The sequence below is a fragment of the Ctenopharyngodon idella genome, chromosome 14 (assembly GCF_019924925.1).
Source record: "Ctenopharyngodon idella isolate HZGC_01 chromosome 14, HZGC01, whole genome shotgun sequence".
Lineage (NCBI taxonomy): Eukaryota > Metazoa > Chordata > Actinopteri > Cypriniformes > Xenocyprididae > Ctenopharyngodon > Ctenopharyngodon idella.
In genome coordinates this window covers 8,352,822-8,376,547 of record NC_067233.1, presented here as the reverse complement: position 1 = coordinate 8,376,547, position 23,726 = coordinate 8,352,822, and the positions used below count along the sequence as shown (strand labels likewise).

General features: G+C 38.3%; 1 protein-coding gene across 8 annotated transcripts in view; it reads right to left on the bottom strand.

Annotated features, from left to right (window-relative positions):
• Window positions 1-1,592: 1,592 nt before the first annotated feature.
• Window positions 1,593-23,726, bottom strand: part of gria1a (glutamate receptor, ionotropic, AMPA 1a) — a 76,187-nt gene continuing 54,053 nt past the window's right edge. For 2 of the 8 annotated variants that reach the window (XM_051860207.1, XM_051860211.1), the window contains 5 exons: window positions 16,053-16,251; window positions 14,624-14,871; window positions 10,018-10,132; window positions 6,894-7,028; window positions 1,593-3,929 (listed from right to left, as the gene is read on the bottom strand). In XM_051860207.1, coding sequence (XP_051716167.1) covers window positions 3,762-3,929; window positions 6,894-7,028; window positions 10,018-10,132; window positions 14,624-14,871; window positions 16,053-16,251 — 865 coding nt within the window. In that variant the 3' untranslated portion in view covers window positions 1,593-3,761. Of the gene's footprint in view, window positions 3,930-6,777; window positions 7,029-9,427; window positions 9,543-9,989; window positions 10,133-14,623; window positions 14,872-16,052; window positions 16,252-23,726 lie in introns of those variants that run through there. The other 6 variants (XR_007924855.1, XM_051860208.1, XM_051860210.1 and 3 more) reach the window with 6 other exon arrangements.

Genomic DNA, 23,726 nt, shown 5'->3' with positions numbered 1-23,726 from the left:
CTCTGTGAGCCTCCTTGGAAAACTGGAATGGGCATAGAACATAGTTAGGCCTCCTCTAGTCGTACTGTTGAGGCCTCCGTTCTGGAGAAGCTCTAGTCTATGACGATATTACCTTAAAGGTGTTCCTATGAATACCAAACTCTTGAGCTTTGCCTAGCTTGGGGTCTGGCCGTAGGGAATCAGTCATGACAGCTGCTGGCATGTACCTGTGGGATGGGGACTCCTTTAAGTCTTTGACTTATGTCAGCAATTAAAATGGCGTGGGTATTCCATACCTCGTAGCGCCCACTTGGGGATGCATTCGACAAGGGAACGTCTCAGGCTATGCATGTAACCATGGGTCCCTGAGAAGGGGAACGACACGCTGCCTCCCTTTGCCGTGCTTTAGGTATATATATATTCTTTCAGTGGCCTAGAGCAAAACCTTCACTTCAGAAATTAATGATATTCTGATGTTCTGGAAGATCAAGGAAGTCAAGGAGGTTAACTTGTGTCACCCACCACTGGGGAAATAAGAGAGAACCCATTGCCTGACTGCAGCTTCCCATGAACAAACGATTCATTTTTTCCAGTGTCATGGCGGATAACAGGACTCTGCTGAAAATGCCATATCTGACACTTTGCACAGTATGCCACCTTTCAGACTAAACTGTCCTACTTCGAAATACAGCAGAACTGATTATAAATCTGATATGCAAAAAAAGAAATTCAGTCACAACAGAGGCCTGCCTCATGTGTGGAATTACACTACAAATCATCTTGACAGAATTTCACAAATGAGTCTCCAGAGCACAAATCTTAAAGAAAGAAAACAAATTTGAGATATTATTGACTGCATCTCCAAGTGAGGTTGATGATTTATCCTGAAGGAACTGAAACAGACATGGGTGATCATTGAAGTTTCAGCACATAGATGTTTGTGAATAATACTGGCTACAGCTGTGACTGGGTTATTTTTTACCTCATGCCAGATTTATCATCTGCTCGATAATGCAGTTGTAATATGGTTTACATTTATGTAGGATACCTTGATGAGACTTGAAATGCGATGTATGGCATCAGACCAAACAAAAAAAAAAAAAAAAAAAATGAGGGAACAAACACCTGCTTCCATATTTTGTTAACATCTCCATAATTAGAGCCATAGGGCATCCCAATTAACTCTTCCGTTGTTTCTGCAGGGGAGCTCAAATTGACAAAGATTAAGGAATTAATAATTTCTAAAATGAATGGGTTTGAGGCAACATGTGCCAACTGGTTAAACATCAGCGATTATGTGTGGGATGCACCTGTAGGTAATTAAAACACTTTAAAGTGAGTCAAGCTCTAGAGATCTACAGTGGGAAATACATTAAACACCAATCTTTCAGAGATGGCCACTTATCAAGTATCAAGTAATGAATAGAAAGTAATGACTGAATAATCACCCTGCTTTTTAGCAATCATTATTCATATAAAATAACATTTGCAGTAATAAATATTTTTCTAAATTGAACACATTAAAAAATAAATTCACACCCACATTTGCAACAAAAGAATAGCTAAAATGTAATTTATTTCCCATTGTTGAAAATCAACAACCCAGCTCTTGATTGTGGTTAGAAAAGTTTTATTCATTATTTATTGAATGTATTTTCCAGTAAAATTTCAACCACATCTCTCCTTTATGATAAACAATACAAAACAAAACAAACAAAAACAATAAGATCCCAAATAAAATGCTAACGTTTGTGGAATAGTCAAGAAGTAGGTGAGCGTGAAGAAAAATTTTGCATTAAAATACCCCAAAAATAAGAAGTATCATCATTGTTATAGCAGAAACACAAAGACTCTTAAAGACCAGATTTCTCTCTTCGCTAATCAAAATCATCATCCTTATCAGTGAGAATATCCATCATTATCATGTAACATTGCATCAACAATGTGTAAAACACTAGTTCAATCAACTCTTCAAAATCTCACAGCAGTATAAATGTTAAATGTCTCACTTGAACTTTACAAATCTTTTACTGCTTATAAAATACTGCTCTCACATGAGGCCATAAAGGACCGCAGTGTTCTGTGCCTAATAAAACACGTCAAGGAAATGGAAAGAAAAAGCCAGAGAAATATAAGAGTTTCGATGGCCACACAGTGTGTCATGTTTCACGGTACAATGGCAGTGTGCAGGGGAAGGCTGAATAGGTAGAGCTGTTTATGTTGAGCTGGAAGCCATGTTCTGAAAGCCTGCAGTGATGAAGCCAAGAGCTCTGAAAGGTCAGCTTGGCTCCAGAAGCCGATCAATGATATCTCCACAAACATTGTTGCACAGTGTGTGTATAGGACAGAACAGCCTGTTTCGCCTGTCTGGATCTTGTAGGCCTAGCTGATCTGCTTTCTTTTCTTTGTTTGTTCTATTAACAGAAAACTTTGTTCACAGACAAAAAATCTGTCATTATTTATTTACCCTCATGTGATCAAATGATGATCATTTTCATTGGCCATGTCACATTTAGGCCCACATATCATGTTTTACAATTTCTGCACTGATTGAGGGGGACAATCTGTTGAATGGATTTCAGATGTATAAAACCGAGAGTGTTACAATCTTAGCATTATCAAATTAGCCAAATACTGACAGAGGATGTGTATAAACTGAACGATGGGCATTTGGATTTGGTGGAAATCTCTGAAATATTCCATGCAGGCCTTGTTGTATATGAACGAATCATTAACAAAGTATCATCACAAGTCCTTTTTTGTTACAGCACCACCATTGACGAATAACTTCTCATAATGCATACTCAATGGCTTCTCTTTAATGAGATCTGGTGGTTTGTGGTGGGCAAAAACTAGCTCATTTAAGCACATTTGCCCATAACTGAGGTCAAATTTTCCTCCTTCCTGGGAGAGCTCCCAATGAAGTGGCAATCAAAACATATGGCGGCTCACTCCCAGGTCTCTGATGAGGTATGGTGCCTGAAACGAGGCGTAGCAGCTATGCAAGGTCCATGAGATGGGAAATCACAGAGCAAGATTATCAACAAGTTAATTTCAGCTATGCTCTACCGAATGACAACAAATCAATTTATCTCTCACTCAGTTTCAGATTTACATCGGAGTATTTACACTATCGACAGGTCGCTAAATGAGCTGATATGTTTCTTCAACACGCAGAGTGACGGAGAGAAATAAGCAAAGTTGTTTACGGGGCACTGGATCCATATAAATGAGTAAGATCTTGCTCATTAGCTTACTCTAACTCTTTTCTAGTAAGTATAAGGAAAAGGAACTTACAGAAATGCTGTATTTGTCATATCGTAGAACATATCTGTGCAAAAAACAAAACATCTCTGTGAGCTAATCCTTGAAAAGAAAATCAAGTTAGAGACAACATTGCCGAACACTGATATGAACTAAAATATTGCACACTCAGACAGAAGTAAACAGGTTTATAATATTGGCACAGCGCGAGTGTCGAATCGGACACGTGACTTCTCTTTTTTTGTTTTTTTGAATTCATGACATAAACGAACACTTTTTTTCCCCAAAAGAGTTCCACAGGCTTGTTATTGCAGCACATTTTTTTTTTCTTTTTTGAAATGTTTCGTCTTTCTTTAGAAAAGAGTTTTATTGGTGGCTATTCACTGAGAAGAGTCTTCGAGTGCATTTTGGCAGTACGGTGCGTCTGTTGCGGGGCGGGCAGACAGACATAGGGGCAGACGGCAGGTGAACGGGAGGTCCGTGCGTTACATGTGACGCGTGCCGCTCCGTCAAGATGGTCACATGCCAGAGGCTCCCAGGCCCATGCTGGCCGCGTGGCTCATGCACGGCAGCGTCTGCACAGCTTTGGGGAAGTCATGTGTGACGATCCGCCCGTTCTCCCCGCCGCTACCGTTCCCGCTCATCCTGGTCAGCGTGGAGCAGCGCATGGCGTCGTTGATGGATTGCTGGGATGGAGACACAATAGCGTTAGACAGGAATATGGAAATGTTTGAAAGATGCTCAATTTTAGTAGGAGACAGTAAAAGATGATTTAAGCATCTGCCTAATGGAGTATGCACATAAAATGTTTTGTCATGTGATGACTGGATAATTAGTTAGACAACATTTGTGAGGTGAACAAATCTGCAGGCCTATGGCAACAGATTTCCATCTTTTGGGTTTCCTGACTGTAATTGATCAGCATGGTGGCTCGGAGGGTGCGACACAACGCCTTTAAGCAAAGCAAACGTGTGAAACTTTTCTGATAATGATGCATTCAGGAAACAATCCAATATTAGCCATATTGCTATAATAAATAACAACAGTAGCTCTCTATCCCACTTGAAAACCTACCAAATGCACAACATACTGTAGGCTCACTGAAAAACTGTGCCTGTACCTACATTTTTGCAAAACTTGTACCTATACATACAATTCACTGCAGTTAAAATGAACACTAGTAGCAGTAAAACAACAACTTTTATTCCTTTTTAAACATATTACGCTTGTTTTGTAAGTTGAATACGGAAGGCTTAGGACGTAGCGTAAGTGTTTTGAACTACGAGAGGCGCTACATTTTCTTCTTAAGTTGGATATGGAAGGCGGTCTGGCAGAAGCTAGTTATTTTACTTTATAACATGTTGAATATGGATATTTTGCTTCACTTCAGAAGACCTTTATTAACCCGCCGGAGCCGAGTGGAGTATGTTTATGATGGATGGATATACTTTTTCGAGCTTCAGACAGGTGGTTTCCGTGCACTGCCATTATAAAGCTTGGGAGCATCAGGGTAATTATTAATATAACTCCAATTGTATTCGTCTGAAAGAAGAAAGTCATATACACATAGGATGGCTTGAGGGTGAGTAAATTATGGGGTAATTTCCATTTTAAAGAGATCTAATCCTTTAACACTATCGGTTAGGTTTAGGGTTTGGTTTGATATGTTATTTTCAAACGTGATCGAGCATTAGTCTTTTAGCACAGCAGAAAATGTTGCCAGATTCACGTTCATCTGTTTCCAGACAGCAACATGGTGTGGCCCAGATCCGGCCCACAGCTGGTACATGTGGATTACACGCGGACTAGATGTGGGCCGGATCTGGGCCGACACTATGTTGCTGTCAGGGTTTTAAATAAAACTAAATGCACTTTTAGCGCCACTCACTGGACATTTCACTTTAAAAAGTGTCGCAAAACGTGCAAGCAGCAATATAATATTATTTTGCAGAAATGTCGCCACAGGCACGTTCTTTTCCTGTGAGTCTGTGTTGCAATTTCGTGCTGTACTATTTTTAACTGTACTGAGTACTCTTTTCAAAATGATTCGCTATGTGAACGACCCTTATTTGCATTAAAGATGTGTTGTGGGCTGACGCTGTTGTGTTGTCAACTTCTAATTGCTTTGCTGATGTCGTTGCATTGTACCCCCCAGGACCATCGTATTTAGGCCCTCAAAACCAAAGCTGACACTGTAAAGCATCTCTGACATGTGGGTAGACAATAAACAGTCTTGATAGGCGTGTAACATGAGCTTAATTTGCTACGGTGGTGTGGAAGTGAGAAATGTCATCGTTTTATTGCTGCTGTTGTGAAGAGCATCCCGCTATTGTAGACGCAGCCAGTGGGCCTGAAACCAAGGCTAATGATGTGTCCCTTTAAATCGCATTTTTCCAATCTAGGAATGATTTCATTGCCCTGCACTTCAACGCGTTGGGGGATGAAGCTGTACGCCTGATGCAGACTAATTAGTTTGCCCATAATGACTCAGATTCCTGCTCGCTTAATATGAAAAATGGACAGCTGTGAAATGTGACTCCTGTCAATTGAATTAACAAAGTAAATCTATATTAATCTGTGCTATTATAGTATTACACAAGTGTGTAATACCCAGCTAAACTTGCTACAAATCCTACTTTGGGTAATTGTCTGTCATAGAGATACTTATTACAAAAATCAAAACTGAGGTATCTGTATATTCAACGGGTTACGTTCAGCAATGGTGCTTTTTTGATTTGTCAGTCTGGCCTGAATAAAATAAATTATTACCTGATAGACACTTTTAATCAACTATGCATTAGCAAAAGTACATTAGGTAAGATCTGACTTGGGTCTTAACGTATGAAGGAGCACACAAGCGTAAAGATGCATAATCATAAATCTAGATTGACTATTTTTGGAGTCATGGTGGAAAACAGAGACCTGCAGTGTCTCCGGAGAACACTTGCTCTGTTTCATGAATGAACAGAGACACGATGCGTAAACAAAGCTCTAGTCTATGGACAGAGAGGCTAGCAGCCAACGGGAAACTGACGGGGAGCAGGAAATAGAGGGAGAGAGAAATAAAGAGAGATTAGATTAGAAGTATTAAATAGGGCTGTCAAGATGTTGTCTGCATGTTTACATAGACCTAAAATGAAAAACGAATCATTGATAAAAAAAAACAAAATAAATTAAACGTGATAATGAAAACAACTATTTTTAAAATATTAAAATAAAAACAAAAATAAATGAAATATTGTATTTGAGGATAAATACTCATTTATGCAATTAATTTTGATTAATCTTATTAAATAATCATAGCATTTTTATCATTATTAATTAATTAATTTTTATTTATTCACATTTTTTGACAGCCCTAGTATTAAAATAACAGGGTAAGAGAGACAGAAAAAGAAGAGGTGGAGGAAACAAGAATGATACTGAAAGTGGGCAGCAGAAGCTTTGATTCTGGTGACGGTTAGATGGGGGGCAGCTTAGGCTGCTATGTGGGCAGGATGTGGCCTAGTTTTCCGCGATACTTGAGGTTCCTACCCCAGAGTGCTTTATATCTTAACAGTGTCGGCACCGTACAGGCCGTAACTCTGCAGCTCAGTGTAGCTGCTGTCTAAGGCGGTGCAGTGAAAGGCCTGAGCGGCCCGCGCAGACACCTTCATTCTGCGGGACTCTGTTCTGGACTTGTAGCAGAACTCCACCAGGGCCACCAGCATGGCCAGACCCAGACCGCCGATCAGAATGTAGAAGACCCCAGCCACATTGCTGAGGCTAAGAGCACTGGTCTTGTCCTACAGGAAAAGGAACAGCATATTAGATGAGAGTTACTGTAAACAAACGTTAACATATTCACATGGACGAAGACAATACAAGCATTCCTGTACATTACATATACACTTTTATGCATTCACCCAAACATCTAAACATATACAATGAATATAAAAGCCAACATAAGAACTGTCTTGAACAATGTTGCAAGTGCCAAAAAATAATGTGCCAAGTCAAGTTTGCTTAAAATGTTTCAGGCATGACCTATCATTAATATAAAGATTAATATAAATATTTAGTTTCTGTTTTGACTGCTGAACTTATATATTGGATTATTGCTAACTGATATTCATAAAGCAATAATATTCATTATGAAACATCCAATTATATCAGTAATATAAATAATAAATTATTATATCAACATAAATACTATTATAACATTAACTAGTAAATAAAATTAAATAAATGTTAATACTATTAATATTAAACAACATAACTGTTAATAATAATGTTAAACATCTTAAAATATGGCACAACTTGTCATTTAGGACTTAGGAACATGCATTCATGCACTAACACAGGCAGTCTGTGTTCACCTTTGACTAATTTAATACTTATTTAACCCACTAGTTAGCATCTCCACTAAATTACAATCTATTAAAACATATACATACAGCTGCAACTGTCTATATTACTGGTTGGCACCCATGCAGCCCAGGCCATGAATATAAGGAGATTTGGATTTGTAGTTGTTCAAAGGTGATATATTTCCTATAACAATCTAAGGAGCTTAACTGGTGTGGAACCGGTTCTCTAAGAAAGGCACATAAGCGAGGTGTGATGTCGTCTGTGTGCGCCATGCAGGTGGGTTTGGTGCGGTGGGGGTGTGTGGTGGCCGGGGCCTATGACAGCACAGACAGCTGTCCACTGGGTTTGCATCCAAATACATGCACACTCCAAGGGCAGACAGAAGGGAGAACACAGAGGCTGAGAACCACAAGGGGGACTTGACTCTTACGGATGGTCAGAGCAATATGACCAGTCTCTCTCCAGAGCTCCATTCAGACCACCAGGCCATTTTAAACAAAAAGTGAGTGTATCATACAGTGAGTCATCCAGTCTATAATAATGGCCTTTTCAACTCACGACTCCTGGAGCTAGACCTACTATTACTTACACTTGAATTAATAATATAAAAATCATATTATATTTTATTTTTATTTCCTCATTTACTCAAAAACTGAAAGAAAAAAGCCAGCATCTAAAAACAACAAGAGGAATATGCTTAGTATTTAATCTATTAATTTATTTAATCTTAGTATCTAATCTATTATAAACATACAACTACACATACACTAGTTTGTAATTTCTGACAGGACAAAAATAATGGTTGGAAATGTTTGGAATAGTACACTAACTTAAAGGATTAGATCACTTCAGAATTCAGATTTCCTGATAATTTACTCACCCCCACGTCATCCAAGATGTTCATGCCTTTCTTTCTTCAGTCGAAAAGAAATTAAGGTTTTAACATTTTTCTCCATATAGTGGACTTCAATGGGGTACAATGGGTTGAAGGTCCAAAATTCTGTTTCAGTGCAGCTTCAAAGGGCTCTACATGATCCCAGCCAAGGAATAAGGGTCTTATCTAGCGAAACGATTGGTCATTTTCTAAAAAATGAAAAACGTATATACTTTTTAACCACAAATGCTCATCTTGCACTAGTGTCCATGACTTCACGCATTACGTAATCATGTTGGAAAGGTCATGAGTGGCGTAGGCTAAGTACCGAAAAACTCCATCTCGGACATTGTTGTTTTACCTTTTTTTTGGTAAAGTGTGTTTGACTTACTCTTTGCATGTTTGTTTTGTAAACACATTAGATCGGTACTTCCCCCTACGTCACGCATGACCTTTACAATGTGATATCGTAATGTGTGAAGTGGACACTAGTACAAGACGAGCATCTGTGTTTAAAAGTATATACATTTTTGACTGAAGAAAGAAAGACATGAACATCTCGGATGAACATCTTGGTAAGATGCTTTTACACAGTTGAATTAAAAATGCAAAATGGCAGTGTCTACTACCAAATTAATAACTGGACACCAGTCACATGCAAAAGGAACAGTATGTTGATACAATGTTGTATACTTCAGTACTATCATGTCTACTTCTTTGCTTGCTATTTTAAATATGTAAATCAGTAAGTAGTGTACGAATATTCTACTCCGAACACAAAATTCTGCTCATCATTCAAAATACCAGCAGTTTCAATTTAAATCATGCATAAATAAAAGAATGCAACTTTGGAGAGAGAGTAAGAGTCGCCCATGTCCAGATTCCTTACTGAACCTTCTGAAAGGGTTCTGGAAAGGCTAAACTGAGGGGAACAGAGCAGGACCAAATGTGTGAACTGACCTTTCTTCCGGAGTCCTTGCTTCCACACTCCCCCTTATCGTACCACCATTTGTTTTTCAGTTTGTCTAAGACGGCTTGCTCACTGAGTTTCAACACCGCTAGGTTAACTGGGATTCTTCAACCAGGGAAATAACATAAATAACATTATCCATGTTATTTTATGTTATTCAGCACACATTAAACACATACCCATCAAAATCAACTCAACTGTTCTGTTTTTATATATATATATATATATATATTGACTGCACACATATCAGAAACATGTTGGTAGTTCATTGTAAAAGTGATATGGGTTAATACTCCATCTAGCGATGCTTCCTTGCTCCCTGCTGCGAGATGTGCATTATTATATCACTTTGGGTAACCGGCAGACCGCAAACACTCCGCCTGGAATAACTTGAATGTGGCGTGAAACACCATAATTTGAACAAAACTTTACTTGCTATTAATCTAACAAAATTTGTTAGCAGTAGGCTCAATTTAGACTGGATTGTATTCGTCTAGAGTGTTTGGTCGGCGCGAGTTGCCGGTTACCCCCCCATGGTAGTGGTGGTTTTACCCGTTGGGTTTGTCACATTGGGGCTGACCTTGGAATCACCTCCTCCGCTGCCACACTCTCCTTTGTCGTACCACCATTTGTTTTTCAATTTGTCCAACAGGCCTTGTTCATTCAGTTTTAACACTGCCAGGTTTACTGGGTTTCTTGAAACGATAATGAAATAATATTTTGGTCAGTGTCAGCCCAGATAAACCATTTCAGAGACAGTGTAATGGGAGAACAGACTCAGACTATTTTGTACACAACAGCCACTGCTCTATGTAGGTTGAAATGTTAAATGCATGGCATTCGCAGTGGTTTTGCCCTGAGTCTGTATATAAAGTATGTTAACATGTGTTTAAATGGAGAACAATGCTTTTGTTAGTGGCCTTTGTGAAAGACAGGCTTTATAAAGCCAAGAACAAGACTTTTTCAGACAGAGGAGGAGAAAAAAAAAAGTCCTTAGATGTCCTTGGTTTTTACTGTCTGCTTTTGGCTCTTCCCTTTTGGGGAATTGTAACAATGTGAATCTAAAACAACAGACTAGAGACATCAGACAAATTCTTAAAGTAATAGTTCAACAAAAATTACAATTCTGTCATCATCTCACCCTCCCCTGTTGAAAAAACCAGCATATGCTGTTTAGGTATGTTTTGAAGCATGGCAGCTGGTTTGTGCTGGTTTAAACTGGTCAAGTGTTGGTCCTAAGCTGATCCTAAGCAACTAGTTCCGGCTCAGGACCAGCTTATTAACCAGCTCAGGACCAGCTTAAACCAGCTCAAACCTGCTGCCATGCTTCAAAACATACCTAACCAGCATATGCTGGTTTTTTCAACAGGGTCAGACCGAATTCTTTCTTGCTTTTCTTTATTTTTTCCATTGAATACAAACGGGATACATTTCCTTGAAATTGCTCTTTCCAAGGGCTGTCAAACATAACATTGTATGTAACAATGTATGTATGTATGTACAGTGCGTGTGTGTGTGTGAGTGTGTATATATACATACACACACACACATATATATATATATATATACACACACACAGTATATACAAAATTCTGTCATGAAACTCTAGATGGCACAGGCTTATAGGTCCTTTAACTCCACCTGCTCGTATCACATAGTTTCTATAGGGCACAGATGATTAGTTCCTGCTGTATCAGTAGCCAATGAGCTTGCGTGCTCAACCTTAAAATAGTAGAATCTGAATGGAAAGCAAAACAACAAAGAACAAAATAGTGAAGTAGCCCTTAGGTATCTGACATGAATTTGTTCTGATTAATTAGCAGTAAGTTATTACATTAATGACAGCTCTATATCATTGAATCAACAAATGTTGTATGACAAAGTTACTACGATTTCGTAAAATTCTTGACTGTCTAGTTTATTTCACCCACAATGCATTGCACCATATTTTAAAATACACAGATTTAAAGAAAGTAAGAATTGAGAGCTGCAGCAGATAAGATTATTAGTGAACAATGACAAATTTCTTAATCGTATGGATTGGTTTTATGGTGTTTTTTTTGTCATTTTTGGAGCTGGGTCACCATTCATTTTCATTATGTGGAAAGAAGCAGCATGAACATTCTGCTAATCTTCTATTTTTGTGTTTCATAGTAGCAAGACCACCATTATACATAACACGACAGAGTAGATGATGACAAAAATTGAATTTTTGATTTTAATCCTCCTGCTCCCCATGACTGATATGACTGAAATCAGGAACCACATCTGAAGTGTGCGCCTTTCTTTTCATCTTCCCTCCTTCATCCTCAGGTCTTAAACACCCCATACAGTTCAAAGGCACAAATATACATCTCCTCACGACCCACAGAATCGGCTGGCCGATCTGCGTTGTGAGCAAATGTCGTCTGCAGCTCTGCATGTATAGGGAGTGGTTCTTTGGCTTGATAAAACCCAGGAATTCTTTCTTTCTAATCCCAGAAGTACCAGACAGAAAGAAGTCAGAGAGTGTCTCAGGAATGAGGAACAAACAGCTACATTCAGTTTGATGAGCATTTGCTTCTGGAGGTGGCAGTGCTTTGGGTGAGATGATTTCATTGAGTAAACTCAGAGAATGGCACAGATGGATAGAGATAAAAGGGCACACACATCAATCTTTAGGGCTGTCGCATCTTGACTGCAAAACAAACTGGTTTAAGGTATCAGTCTGAGATAAGACAAGGAAAATATGGAACAGCTGTCAAAATGCACCAAAACAACTGATTATTCCATCAGGCAGTAAATTAACCTATAAAACACAAAGCGAAGTACAATGTAAAACAAGTTCAAAAGCTCAATTATCATCTTCTTTGTTAATAAATTAATCATTAGAGCAAGATGAGGCTAGCAGACCATAACATAGCAAGACATTAAGGTGTAAAAAAGGATCTCTATTAAAGGCTTTGATCAGTATAATTCAAGCTAGGGCTAATGCACAGATTTGACATCCAAATCTTTGCATCAGTTCATTTTAGACTTAACTGACTGGGTTTACTTTAATGCTTAAAATGTATTTATCAATTTATCATTCATTGTTGCATCTAACTACATTTTAAACATCATTAACGCGGTTTTAAATATTTGTCAATTTGAAAAGTGATTTTTAATTAAAATATCAATGAAAAACTGTCAATGCATTTTTCACAGATTAGAGGATTCATTTCAATTAATACATTTTTAAAAACAGATTTATAGATTTTAAATAATACAATTGGTTGACAGTGTAAATGAAGCCATAAAATACAAAATTTAGTGAAGATACACAGGAGCATTTTTACATTTTGACAACTGAACCACATGGTTAGTTCAGCAAATCACAACCAAATCTAAATGTTCAATTAAGAATTGCAGTGTCTACCGATTTTAACAGAGACAGCAAAATCTCCCATTGTCTTCCACATGTTGAAATCATGCAGTAGATGCCCACATAGAATCTACCGGCTCATGTAAACACATGTCAGTAAGGGAGTCGCTCTCTCTCAAAATCAGATATACACCACACAGCTGGTAACTCAACAGACAGAGAAACACATTTATGAATTCATTTTCGAGCCTCTTTCACTCTTGCTGTCACTGTAATGGCTAGCTAGTATTGAATTTAATTTGAGTCCTGCCCTAGGTGGCAAGATGGAAGTCAGTCATTTACATCTTGTATCTGACGTCTCTCTCTCCCACTCCATCCACCCTCTCCCCCTGTTCTCTTTGCTATAAGGTGACCCAAAAAATGACTCTACAATTGCTATGAGGTCGTTTCCCCAAGGAGCTTATCTTATTAGAGAGAGATGGAGTTATTGAGGTTATTTCAACAGCTCCAAATTGCCCTTGCTAGGCCCTTTGCACTGCAATGAATGTAATATCATGTGGGCCATGGTGTATTAGTCAGATGGGTACATTCAAGCACAATAAATGTGACGTTAATGATGGTGGCGTACAATTGAAATAACAACTGTTCACCGTATATTGCAGAGAATTTAAAAGAAACATGTTAATGTCGACATTCAACTTTAGAAGTGGCTTGCATAAGAATAACAACTGATTGCCCAATTTCTTTCATGCACAAGTCACTCGGTAAGGATAAAGCTTTCGTAATTCGGAATGAAGGAGAGAAACTGAAATTAGCATCCGGCAGACCTATAGCTTCAAAGTGCCTGTCGTGAATAATGTCTGCGGTGTCTCAATGGGCTCTGCTGAGCGGCACTGCTGTTTAATGAAAGGACGGGTGAACACACGTGTTTCCTAAAGAGCTTCTGAAGAGGGTGCGTCATTTTCCTGCCATTTCTTATGCAAGCACTTCTGGTGGAGTGTGTTGAAAACCCCTTCAAGCAACATGAGGTAGGGGCGGGATTTTGAACAGCTCCACACACACATATGTACACCCACAAAACAGCATGTTCTGTTATAGCAGAGGCTGCTTAGCACAGTACGTCTACCCTCGCCCTTGGTTCAAATTATCATGTATAACATCATTAAAAAGTCCTTCAAAAGAGAAACCAGATGAGTTCACTGAAGTCACACCAATTTGGCAAAAACCTGCACCTTATTCACGAACCACCCGGAATCCAGGCACTAAATGTGCTTTTTTTGCGCTGTGCCGTAAGTATTAAATTAAGTCACTGACATTCTCAGCACAAACATATTGTTTTGCTATGAATGCGTCTTATTTGCAAAACTCAGCAATTTTTCCTACAATCATATCAGCAAAAAATCATCAAATGATGGAGAAGAGCACATATAGTTCCACATATAGACTAGGCTGTCACACTTGGCATTTTAAAGAGCTGATTTAGGTGCCTGGACTGCAGTGATGGAGTGATGCTATACAGTTTCAGTAAAGTATGCCAAATTGCATTAGTTTGCTGAGTCCTTTATAATCTAGTACTCAGAACTGACTTGCAAAATTGGTAATAGCAACATGCAAATATCTATTTTTGTGCTGTGACCTGATTTTCATACTTATTTTAATGAATTCCCATGTTTCCCTTTTTATCTTTTCTTTTTTATTTAACTAGTAGATGATGTAAACTTTAGCCAAGGTGAGCATAACCCCTATAGTACTGTATCCAGCCTCTACCACAACTGAACCACCATCTGATGTTATTTTTGTAATGGTCAAATACAGTTGGCATACAGTGGACAGCTGGCTTTACCTGAGAAGGGATCCTTTGGGGGTGGCGATGCCGTAGCCTTTGGAGTCCAGGTTCCCTCCAACCTTCATAGTGTCACAGGGCTTGCGCTGCTCGATGTACTCATTCATGGTGGACTCCAGAAGATAGGCATACTTCCCCTTGGACTTCCTCACCCGTATAACTCCTTCATCTGTGGTTTTTACAAACACTGAGGGGTCTGCTGATTTCATATAAGACCACATCTTCTCAAAGACCGCAATCTTTGACCTCTAAAAGAAGAAAGGAAGTGAAATATTACACAATTGCACACTGTAAAACATGGTAACGTGCAAATGTTACCCTGCAAAGTTATTTTGCCAGATCTAACCGTGTGTTCACACCACCACTGGCAAGAGCATCAAAATTCGCTCTGGCTGCCCTGCCAACAATGCTGTAGAATGATTCGTGGACGATCTGACTCTCTGACGTAGATCGGAACCAAAATTTACAGGACTACGTTCTCTGGAATCCTCCCAAGTGGAGGACTACATTCTGATTGGTTGCCGCCAAACTGCGTCATAGCTCATTACCATAAAGTTGACCTAACTTCAACTCTCCTTGACACCCACACCGTCCAAGACGCGCCGCTGCTTGCCGCCGGCTCACATTAAAAAATGAATGACTTTCTGGCCACTTTGACGCTCTTGCTGACGGCAGGGTGAACGCACAGTAACCCTTAAAGTGCCCCTATTATTATTCAGATATTACCTTTCATGTAGTCTGTAATATAGCTGTTTGTGAATGATAAAGGTCTGCAACGTTTCAAAAATCAAAGTGCTCGATAAATGGAGTTAATGTTTCCCAAAAGAAAGAATGAAGAACCTATAGTCTTCATTGGCTGCCATGAACGACGTCGACTCCAACCTGCCCTCAAACACTGTTGTTGTAGCTGAGGCCTGGAAGAGCATGGTTCGTGTTGTCGACATGCCGAGAAGAAGTTTTATTTTCTGCCAAAACAATTCCACTTTGGCTAAAATTGATATGGCAAAACCGATGCCACCATTACTGTTTGCATCACAAATGCTGAGGAAACGTCTGGAGCTGAAATTCAGATATGGTAATGGACGTTTCATTTCTGACGCGCACTGTAAGCGGTAGACCAATCACAACAGACTGGGCCGTCTGACCGATCAGAGCAGAGTAGGCTCTCGGAAAGGAGGGCTTTAATGAGAATGAGGTGATGTGCAATGTATATATTGAGAAAATTAAAGTGTGTGGGCACCTCCAAAACAAAATTAGGAACCTTTAAAATAGCATAATTGGGGCACTTTGAATTTAGTTTTGTTGGTGTAACTTGACGTATTTAGGTTGATTCAGTGATGCTGAATAATATTTTTGATGTGAATACAATATTTTTTAGGTTAACATTTTTTTTAGGCTAACATTTCCCCTCGTTCATGGCACTTCTCACCCTAAAGAACTCTTTGGTGGAGCCGGCGTCTAGAGTCCCATAAGCAATCTCAGTCTGTTTAGCCAGATCCTCTGCACTCTCGATGGGTGACACCATCCTCTCCACTGTGAGAAAAGCAGCTAGGTTGGCTGTGTATGAGGAGATGATGATTAGAGTGAAGAACCACCACACACCACCCACGATACGGCCAGAGAGAGACCTGTGGAGACATTACGTGTATGGTTAGTTTCAATTTCTTTCTGTTAGATGTTAATATAAATATGTAGCAAATTTAAAAATTAATATACAATTTTCAAACTGTACATATAATGTTGTGGTGCTTAAATTTACTTCTAACATTTAAAATGATTGATTTTAGTTCATAATGTTTTATTTTTAACTGACACTACCATTCAAAAGTTTGGGGTCAGTACAATTTCCACTGCACACGACATTTGCATCTGATTGTCGCATTTCGCCCCCTAGTGGCAGTCGCATGGAACTTTGAAACTTTGAAACCTCGGCTTATTCACCATGGTAAACTGAACGATTTTAATGAATGTAACGTTAATGCATGTATGAATATATCCACACAAAGCAAATGACTCTCAATACATCTAAAATAAAAACATAGTAGATTTTATAGAGCTAATTAACGTAAAAATTGATTAATTATGATTTTTTTTCTGACATAATTATTAATAACCGCCATTTTACAGAAATAGTGTTTACAGAATAACGTTAAAGTGTTAAAATGTTGGTAATTCTAACTTCGCGGAAAGGTGGCTTTATGCTGTAAAAATACAGTAAAACCAGTAATATTGTTATATATTATTACAATTTAAAAATAACTGTTTTCTGTTTTTTTTTAAAAAAATGTCATTTATTCCTGTGATGCTGGAATATCAGTGATGTCAATGTTGATAAAACTTGAATGGTAGTGCACATAGACAACACATTATTACAATATACAATATTATTATAGAATATTAATATCAGTCAAATTGTCAGTCAACATGAACATAATTGTCGGTTTGTGAGCATCAACCAGAATTTTACTTTGGAACTGAATATTTTGTATCTGTGCTGCTAAATAATTCAGAGAAACTAATGGAAATCACATGCTCAAATGGGGATCCATTATGAGTTTATCAAGTGTAGTCATTCAAAAAATCTCATTCTGTGCAGCACTGAACATTTTCTAAATCCTAACTGCATTACAAAAGCTGGCCTGCATGTAGCTTCTCCATGCACACGTTGATGCTCACAGTGGTTGGTGGTCTAGTCTGTTTGATACACTGCTCTCTGTCTCCACTCAGCTATAAACTCTTAGTGAAATGTGCTGAAACGAGATAAGGACCAACACAATACCACTCACCAGCAGTGCATTAATCTCACTTTTAGAAAGTTGCCAGTATGTTAAATGAATATATGCATATTAATTGCCAGGGATTAATGGTGATGAGAGCACTCCGCCGCCACTGTAATTGCACTTTAACCAATAATAATTAAAAAAAATAAAAAATAAAAAAAAATAAATAAAAAAACGATTTGTCCAAATTTGTCTAAGCAGTACACAACAAGACACGTGGTGTGTGAAAAAAATTTCAGGGAAAATAGCTGTTCGATATGTGTAATGGAAAAGGAAAAACTGCTCTGATAAAAGCACATAAACAAAAACAAACGCACGGTTTAATCGTTTAAGCTATGAAACCCGTCGTGATGAAAGACCGTTGAGATTGCAACAAACAGAAATAGAAAGGCAAGAACCTGTGAACCCTTTGAGTGTGCACAGATTGTCAAAAGGGCGAATAAATAATAAGAGAAAGAGCATAACAGATATTTGATTTTATGCTTCAAAGGCTGGACTGAGATATCTCTGGTCACAAATTCCAATTTTACAAGGTTAAAAAAAGGAAAAGCAATTTCACCCCTGGCCAGAACACCATGTTACAAGAATATTTTTTAAACATCTCTTAGTTTCTGGCAGATCTTTGGGGGTGGTCTTTAATCCCATGGCCTGAGTGAAGCTCACACAGGCATACGAGATCAGTTTAATGTCTCTGAGGGAGTTCTAAATGGTCCACCTGCAGGACTAGAAGGCATAAACTGAGTTCCTGGCAGCCGTGCGGCATAATCTTCTCTCTCTGCTGGATTAAAAGCGGGGTTAACTGTCTACATGGTGAATCCACCTTGACAGCGGATGGCTAGGATACACTGAAAAAAAAAATGGTGTAGAATTTCCTTTGAAAAAGTTTTCACTTAGAAATTTCTAGTAAATTTCACAAATAATTACAAAAACAGCAACACATTGAATTAAATGTGAAATCTTTAAGTAGAAAAACTGAAATAAGATTTTTTTTTCCCCCCAACAAACTTTATTTACAACTTTGAAAAAACAGTTGTTTTACAGTGTAGCAAACAGGTCTATAGAGTGCAGCAGCGGGGTTCCGGAAATAAAAACTCCTTTAATTTTCTCCATAAGGAAATTGATTCCGAAAGATAGACTTACTGTGAGCTACGAGGTTGTTAATGCATGGTATTTGCTTCTGCTGAAGCTGTCATCCCGCATTATTTCAGTTTATTTTTAAAATAATCGTGTTTAACAGTGGAATACCTGGTGACAAAAATACATTACTCATGATGCTGTACAGAAAATTACACCAATCAGAGAGTCAAAAAAAGCGACACGCTCCAAAATAGCTCTTTAGCTCCGCCCACTACCATGAAGTACTGTGATTGACGTATGTATAGGTATATACAGTATGCATACTGCAACAAACAAATTAAATTGTTTTTATACATATAATCTACATTTGTAAATGAGTAGTTTTATGTTTCTCCACCATTTTTAATTAGATTATGCTGTTCACAATGCTTCATGGGATTGTAGTTCTTTCCCTCACTTAAACAGTTAAAGGAATAGTTCACCCAAAAATGAAAATTCTGTCATCATTTACTCACCCTCAAGTAGTTCCAAACCTTTATTTGTACTGCTGAACACAAAGGAAGATATTTGGAACAACAGATATCGCCGCAGGGGGGGCACTGTTGCACTCTATTGAGATTGATTTTAAAATCTGAGACTGTTATACTCATGTCTATATTTCATTTCCATGTTCTCTCATTGCGTGAAATGTGTTTACAAATCTAGCTGTGTGCAGAAAGCTATGTAAGCGCCTACTGTAGGATGGGAAATTTATTTGGTGAATGGTTTAGTACACAGCAGTATTATAATGTAATGATGCTGGTAAATCAATATTCAGCGTGACCAGGCTACGCCATAAAAATGATTCACGACAGGACTTGCCGAAGTGTGCTGAGTTAGTGCTAAACTGGTCTGATGAAGATGCTGATGTGTTATGTCTGCTGTTTGTTCAGCTTCATAATTCAGCTAATTACCCTTAAATACATTATCCATATTCAGACAAATACAGCATGCCATATTTACAACGCCAAATAGCGATAATCAAATGTGAAGGCAAATAAAATGGATGACTTAATACTAAGCAATGCTAAGTGATTAGTAACTTCACCATATTGTGATTTTAATAACAGCTTGGTTATTGAAACACTGCACAATGCTGTACATCGTAAATGTGAACCTTCTTACACAGTAAAATAAAATATAAATATTAAACCAAAAACTTAAATGAAAAAACAAACAAACTTAAATGCACGTAAGAAATGTTGCCTTGGAATAAAATGCCTTGAAATAAAAAATAAAGCTTCGTCTACAAGAGTAAAAAAAAAACATGCAAGACAATTCCAAATTAAACCCTGTGGCTCGTGACGACACATTGATGTCCTAAGACACGAAACGATCGGTTTGTGTGAGAAACCAAACAGTATTTATATCATTTTTTACCTCTAATACACCACTATGTCCAACTGCCTTGAGAATCCGGTGTATGAGGTCTGAACGCGCTCTGACAACGAAAGTGATCTCTCGCACTCATTGAAGTATAAGCGCGAGAGATCACTTCTGTCATCAGAACTCGTTTTTAGACCTCACACACCGGATGCTCAAGGCAGTTGGACATAGTGGTGTATTAGAGGTAAAAAATGATATAAATACTGTTTGGTTTCTCACACAAACCGATCGTTTCGTGTCTTAGGACATCAATGTGTCGTCACGAGCCACAGGGTTTAATTTGGATTTGTCTGTGCATGTTTTTTTTTACTCTTATAGACGAAGTTCCCATTGCCATGCATTATACGACTGACAGACCGCAACGGTTGGAGTTAAAAATCATCATTTGTGTTCTACTGAAGAAACAAAGTCACCTACATCTTGGATGCCCTGGGGGTAAGCAGATAAACATCAAATTTTCATTTTTGGGTGAACTATCCCTTTAAATTATAATTAGTTAATGCTTATTTAAATAGTTAGAAATGAAACTGATTAATATACTGTCAAGTACTCATATTTAAATGCATTTCAAAATGTCTACAATTAATTTTTCCCCCCTTTCTTGATTTACAGAGATTCAGGGACCCACAGTTTTTCTGCAATAATCATTATATTTAAAGAGCTCTATTTTGCTTGGCCACAGTGCAAAAAAAGAAAAAAAAGAAAAAAAAAGTATTTTAAGCTCAAGCAGAAGCCTTTGCCAACCGGTTGTATCAGCATTCAGCAGTCGACTAAATGAATAAAAACACAATAAATAAGTGCTAATCCTTATATAGCCAGCTAGTGCCAACTTTAAGTATATGCACTTTAAGCAAATCATTTTACACCTAATTAATATTCATGAGCCAAGCCAATAATGTTTATGTTTCCCTCCCATTTTTCAGATAATTCCTACACCCCTGAAAAACATCAGTGGGCTGTGAAAAACCCCCCAAGTCAAACTCTGAAAATACACCACAGGCAAAATATGCGGCAGAGGCTCAGGCACCAGAAATTTGAATCTGGCAGAGGGAACTGAAGCTCAGTGCTCTGATGTTGTTTGACAGCTTTTGCCGGGCAGCATTTGAGTGGTGTGAAGCTGACACACTGATCTCATTCCTGGTCACATGTCAGAATCTCTCCATGCTTAAATCCACGCTGCCGCTCCCTCTTCCTCATGAGGTCAGTATTTACGCTCTGCATGTATGGAATGAGATGATTATGCAAATGTTGTTTACAGCAAACGACTGCAATTAAATGAGAGAAAAACTAAGTGATTTCCCTAATGTCTGCATAATATGCTCATTGCAGAGCACATGTATGTGACTTGTTATGTAGAGATACTGTATGAAACTGTTGTGTTTTATTTGTGCACTTTTAATTTAATAAATCTCACAGATCTTTATATAACACGCTTGGCTCAGAGTATCTTATTTAGACGGATGTGTAAGTGTCTTATGAAATCCATTGCTGAGATAAAACTACCCTCCTGTGTTATATAAATTATAGCCATAATCTTCTGTACTGCCCTGTTCGAGATAACTCACTACTGAAGGTGGCCCAGATATTTGTGGCTATTTACTCTCCCTGCAATACACACACACACACACACCCACACACACACACACACGCACACATTGGGTTTTCATGTTTTATGGTGACTATCAATAGACATAATGAATTTTATATTGTGCAAACTGTATATTCGATCCCCTAACTCTAACCCAACTCCTAAACCTACCCATTAAAAAAAAACCCATTTGTGCATTTTTCCATTTTCAAAAAACATCACTTAGTATGATTTAGAAGCTGTTTTCCTCATGGGGACCAAAAAAAGTCCCCACGAGGACAAGGATTTTGGGCATTGCCATCTTTGTAGGGACATTTTGTCCCCATGAAGTAGATTTACCTGAACAACATCACACACACACACACACACACACACACACACACACACACACACACACAGTACACATCTATAGCCAGCACTCACCCCCTTGATCATTTATGACAACCAATAAAAGCCATATGTCCTTATGTAAATTATGACTTTACAGACACTAATAGGGCACATAAATTAGGTTAAGATACACATGGCTTTCTATAGTGGGGACGTTTCATTGACATGACAGATAATTACATCCGTCACACAAATCTTTTTGCATTTTTACATTATCATTTAGACATTATTTTGTATGTTTATTAAACCAATTCCCTCCACTGTCAGTTTCCCAGCAAGTAATTTGGGGTCTTATTATCTTTTGGGGGACATTTGGTCCCTATAATGTAGGCTAAACCTGCCTCCTCCTACACACACACACACACTCACTCACTCACTCACTCACTCACACACACACACACAAGCGGATGGTGGTACTCAGTCAGCAGTGCTCTCAAACTGTGAGCTGTGCCACTCCAGAGGAAACACCCATGTCTTTCAGCGTTGCCATGGCAGCACTCTCTTCTCTCCAAACAGGCGGCTGAGATGGGTTTTGTCACCGAGCAGCTTTTTGGCGACACTGAACTGACTGAACCCCGTCTACGGTCAGCATGCTTCTGTGTAGCTCGGAGATGCCCACTGTCTGTCCACTGCATTTTTTCTCTTTTCTGTCTGACATTGAATTGAATATCTGTTATTCTAAACTCTGTGCTGTCTCTACCCATCTATCCCACACAGAAATGCCTTCCTCCTAGGAAGAATGTAAAGCAAATGACAAAACTATATCTACAATGTCTAACACCATTCAACAGAGAACCAATATTATGGTAACTCTGAACTAAGTAAATACATTGGGTGAATTGTCCTTTTAAGAATTTATATAACATTCCATTGTGTATAGTTTGATAAATATCACATAAGCAAGAGTGCAGGATCAACCATTGTGTGCTACATGGAAAATATAAAATGTATTAGAGAAAGGAGAATCTTTAATAAAGCTATAAAACTATACATTTTGGCCATGTCTTCATATAATTTGTTTTATTTCAATTCTTGAACAAAGTTAATAGAGCAGGAAGACGGTGGAAATAAATGAGCTGATGCGAGGCAGATCATGAGCACGCGAGTAAATATGCAGAACACTGGACACTGACTCAGGCAGTTTCTCTAAATAACTAATAAGCGATGTAACTCCTCAGAGGAAACGGAGAGAGAACTGCAAAACAAAGTCTAAGTGGAGTCCTCCAGGGACTGCTTTACTGAAGATAATTAAAAAGAAGAAAACTGTTGCTGCTCCTGATCTTATGTTCATCCTCTCTCTTCAGGAGGCCTGTTGCACAGCGCAATAAGAAAAAAACAGACCTCATAAAACTTTTATCTTCTCCTAAAAAATGTGTTTAACAGTATCTTTTAATTTTGTCTGTATGTATCTTTGACTATGACACAACAGGATTAAGAAAGAAAGAAAGAAAGAAACGCATGTTGGCAAACAAAGAATAGTTGTTTAAATGAAACATCAAGGAAACCAATCAAGTGCTTAAACTTAAATTACATGCTGAATTTAAAACATCAATCTGTATTGCCATTTAGTTCAGTAAGACAGTTGAGCTGAAAGCGTCTGTTCTGCTCCATATACAGCTTGAGTGCAGCAGGAGTTAGATTTCACTTATGAGACAAGAGTAAGGTGAGATGACTGACAGGACGATGGCAGAGGATTTGGTGCGCAACAAATCTTGAGCACCACTGACAAATATCTTATCTCATAGACGAGTACCCTACGCGTCACTGCAAAGTAGAAAGCCAGCCATCGGCGGCTATCTTTGAAACGCCAGCTATTTCAGTCATGCAAGTGCAGCTCCTATCT